Source organism: Triplophysa rosa, linkage group LG4, assembly GCF_024868665.1.
Source record: "Triplophysa rosa linkage group LG4, Trosa_1v2, whole genome shotgun sequence".
Classification (NCBI taxonomy): domain Eukaryota; kingdom Metazoa; phylum Chordata; class Actinopteri; order Cypriniformes; family Nemacheilidae; genus Triplophysa; species Triplophysa rosa.
This window is the reverse complement of record NC_079893.1, coordinates 195,877-199,790: the sequence shown is the minus strand read 5'-3', so window position 1 is coordinate 199,790 and position 3,914 is coordinate 195,877. Positions and strand designations below refer to the sequence as shown.

At 36.8% G+C, this 3,914-nt stretch overlaps 1 protein-coding gene across 1 annotated transcript in view; it reads right to left on the bottom strand.

The window, feature by feature from the left end:
* Positions 1–1,196: 1,196 nt before the first annotated feature.
* LOC130552500 (uncharacterized) overlaps positions 1,197–3,914 on the bottom strand; it is a 5,820-nt gene continuing 3,102 nt past the window's right edge. The window contains exons 3-5 of the mRNA XM_057330835.1: positions 2,615–2,687; positions 2,292–2,469; positions 1,197–1,383 (exon numbers count right to left, since the gene is read on the bottom strand). Of these exons, the coding sequence (XP_057186818.1) occupies positions 1,197–1,383; positions 2,292–2,469; positions 2,615–2,687 (438 nt within the window). The remainder of the gene's footprint in view (positions 1,384–2,291; positions 2,470–2,614; positions 2,688–3,914) is intronic.

The window sequence follows — 3,914 nt, the reverse complement described above, 5'->3', positions numbered from 1 at the left end:
ACATTTGAGAGAGCAAGGTTTTTTTTTACTTTCGGGCACAAAATGAAGAGCATGACAATACAATACAATATAAGCAAGGCAAGGCAATGCAATATAACGGACCACATACAGTAAGGTAGGTTGAAACTACTCAGGTAAACTGGTTTGCTGTACACTGTAAAACTTTGCTGTAGTTTTTGCTGCAGGTTTGCCTGTAACTTACTGTAGATTTAATTACTGCTTAATATACTTTCAAATTAGTACTGTTTTCCATTACTTTAATCAAAATCAGAAAACTTTGACTTTTGAGATTCAAAATGAGCAAGAAGAGACTGGCATTAGCACAGCAACACAGCAAAAAATGACATTCTTCCTAAGCATTTTTCTCTTGTTTTCTTTAAAAATATTTAAAACTTCTTAAATTATGATACATTTACATAACAAGAAAAGTGACCCAAGATATTTAGTCTTGTTTTATGAAAGAAAAATATATAAACAAGGTAAGTTTATGCTTAAAATAAAATTGTACATTAAATCTAAAGTAAATTACTTGCAATCCTGCTGTGAAATTACAGCAAAGTTTTACAGCGTAGTTCAACACATACAGCATCAAATCCAATGTTCACTTTATTTTATTTTGCAAACAGAATATTCCGTGTCAGAATTAAAAGAATTCAATTCAACCCGACATTTCTTAAGATAATAACTGCAAAACTGTTGTGAAAGACAAGAAAGAGGAACCTACACCAGTATACAAAAACACAGTATTGTCTGTTAGTATTTCACTTTTTAAAATAATTTCCAAACTCATTTGATTCTCTTAAGATCCAGAAAGAAATGTTGTTTTATGAAAGACATATAGGTCACCCAAAAATATAAATTCTTTAACCAATGATTCCCCCTGCATAAGACTCTTTCGGCTGTGGAATTAACACAAAAGAAGATATTTTGAAAAAATGTCTCTGTAGTTTTGTGTTCATACAATGGAAGTCAGCAGGGTCCAGTGTTGTTTGGTTACTAATGTTTTGCAAAATATCTTCTTTGTCTTCTGCAGATTACCACAAAATTCTTAAAATAACAGTACATATTAAATAAATTTGAGAGTCTTAGTTTTGAGTTGTATTTAATCCATAACATGCTTTTAAATTGTCACTGCTGCTAAAGGAAAAATGAAAAGAAATGATAAGTTGTGTATCACAGGAAATGACAGACACTTCTCAATCATATCTGCTGCAGATGAAGTTGCGTCTCTCAGTTTCAGGAAGGCTGATCCAGCGATGATCTCCTCCAGACTGAACCGCACCAGATCTCATCACAGTTTCACAGTTCTCCACTGCTGTTTCATTCCCTTCAGCCCACTTCTCATAGCACACCATCTCTCCATTCACCCAGTACCAAGTGTTGTCGTGGCGAAAAGTCGGTCAGCCAATGTTGAAAGAATTCACGAAGACCAGACAGCCAGGTTTCCAGAGGTTTCAATCTTTATTTGCTCGAGCAAGCAAAGTGAGACACACAGAGTTCATCTGTAGATGCCCAACGAATACATGTCTGACTCCATCTTTTATACATTGTTCTCAAGTTGTTATCACAGTTCAAACCAATCAGGTTTTACCTGACCTCATCTTCTACCAACCAGTTTTTAAATGACATCACTTATTTTTATTAGCCCATCCCCTTATGCCTCGTTACAGTTATATTTCATCCTGCACTTGCTACAGTTATATTTCCGGCCTACCATATTAAGATCTCCGGCCTACCATATTAGGATTTAATTGTAGGGAGCGCTCTCAATAACACATACGTATATCATGTGCTCTTTATCTTGACACCTTTCCGGGGGCTTTCGGACGTCTCAATAACACATACGTATATCATGTGCAATAACACATACGTATATCATGTGCAATAACACATACGTATATCAAGTGCTCTTTATCTTGACACCTTTCCGGGGGCTTTCGGACGATACATGATTTAACCTTGGTTTTATTAAAAATGAACTCATGGTTTAGTGTGATAATGATAAACAACCCAGCGTTCTTAATTACACTTCTCTACAAAAGTGTGTGTGGTGTACGTGCAGTTCCTGTCTTAGTGTGAGAAGATATTTGGTGTGTACGCAGGTGTTCAAGTTTTCAAACTCATACATGAGGCCCATAGCCCTTGTTAAGATCAGAGAAGTATATGAACTCTATAACTTCCTTTAAATGTATTCTTTAAATAAGAAAGCTATTTTATATAAGAAAACTCAGTAATATATTTAGAATATAAGAAAAGTCAATAATATGTCTAGAAAAACCACCATAGTGTCCAGCGTGCAGGAGTGACGCAACCGCAGCCAAACCTCTGCAGTAGAAGCGTGTTGAACCACTTCTGTCACCCAGCACTGAATCTCCTCTGAATCAACTGAAACCAGATCCACATGATTCTGTCTGCAGTGTATCAGAGCTTCCATCCAACTCAGATTCTGTTTGATCAATATCAGCTGATCTGAACAAACCACAAGCAGAAACTGAACATGAGAGCAGTCAAAACACAAACATGCAGGAAAACACTGTGAATGAACTGATTTCATTTTAATAATGAAAAAAAAAACTTCTGTCATTAAACATAACTTTGGCTTGTATTAACTCACCTTCATGACACACAAAGGTAAGAGGCAAACGGCAAGCCACATCTTTCCATTGTCCCTTTTCTTCCATTTGGACCTATCATGTTTTATCTAGTGAAGGTTGACTATCACTCACCACTGTAGCAGATAAAACTCAACTTCTCATTACAGATCTCAGATTGCCATCTTCCATTTCTCATAAAAGCACATTTTGGGGGGGAATTCCCAGCAAGCAATAGCCGTCATTTCAACGTCTCGGTTAAGTATAGACCATATATAGACCGGCTACGAGTAACCCGCTTCTAGACCAAATAACCATGAATTCGGTTACATGTCGTTTTCGCCTAAAAAAACGTGTATGATGTATGATATTCCATCATGTAAACACAACCAACAGTGTGTAAGGCGTTTGGTTTAATTTATTTGACATGTTTTGTGCGTAGCCACGATTTAGCCCCAATTTAGACCGGCTATTTGTAGCCCACGAAAAGTCAAGACTGGTTCATTTTCGTTCTTTGGTCAGTTAGCGCAGAGATTGTTGATGTATCTTATCATGTTCTATGTTTTAAAAATATCAGCAAGATGAAGTGTCATTTCATTACATGGTCGATCTGTAGTCACGATTTAGCCCTAAATCGGATGGGCTATGTGTAGTCTGCTTTTAGTCCACCCGGCGAAATCGAGGCGATGTATGGTCTAATTGTAACGTCTTGGCTATAGCCTTGATTTATTTAGACTAGTACTTGTGTACCAATGTGTTCACATGTATGTCGCCCACGCAGATCATTTTTGATGTCATTCACAACATTTACTATATACATTCTTTTTATGTTTATTTAAAAAAATGTGATTACATCTCCACCGCTAGATGGCTGAGACATGGTCGATCCTCGGGTAACGCGACACCACTGCCAGATCTCCCGATAAGTTTCCGCCATGTTTTTGCACTGCACTAGAGAGAGGGAGAGCGAAGCACAGCACTGTGAATTCACTGCAAACTTTAAAGATACCAACAGTCTACAAAAATGAAGAACATTTTGATTTGATCTAGTATGTATCTTTCTTTTCCATTTCACATGTGTTCATTATTTATCTACATTATTTGTTATTATGTGAACCGTAACATTTAAGCGGATATCAGTATACGCCACGTTGTAGTTAGCTTTAAATACTAACTTAACTTGTGTGCTCGTGTACTGTAACACGCCTGTTTCTTTGTGCCCTTAAACGGTGCCCTTTGTACATTTTTCTGAATTCAACAATGTAAACATTCGGATTCGCTTAATAGGACTATAGGTGTTATAATCCCACTATTTCAGAACGG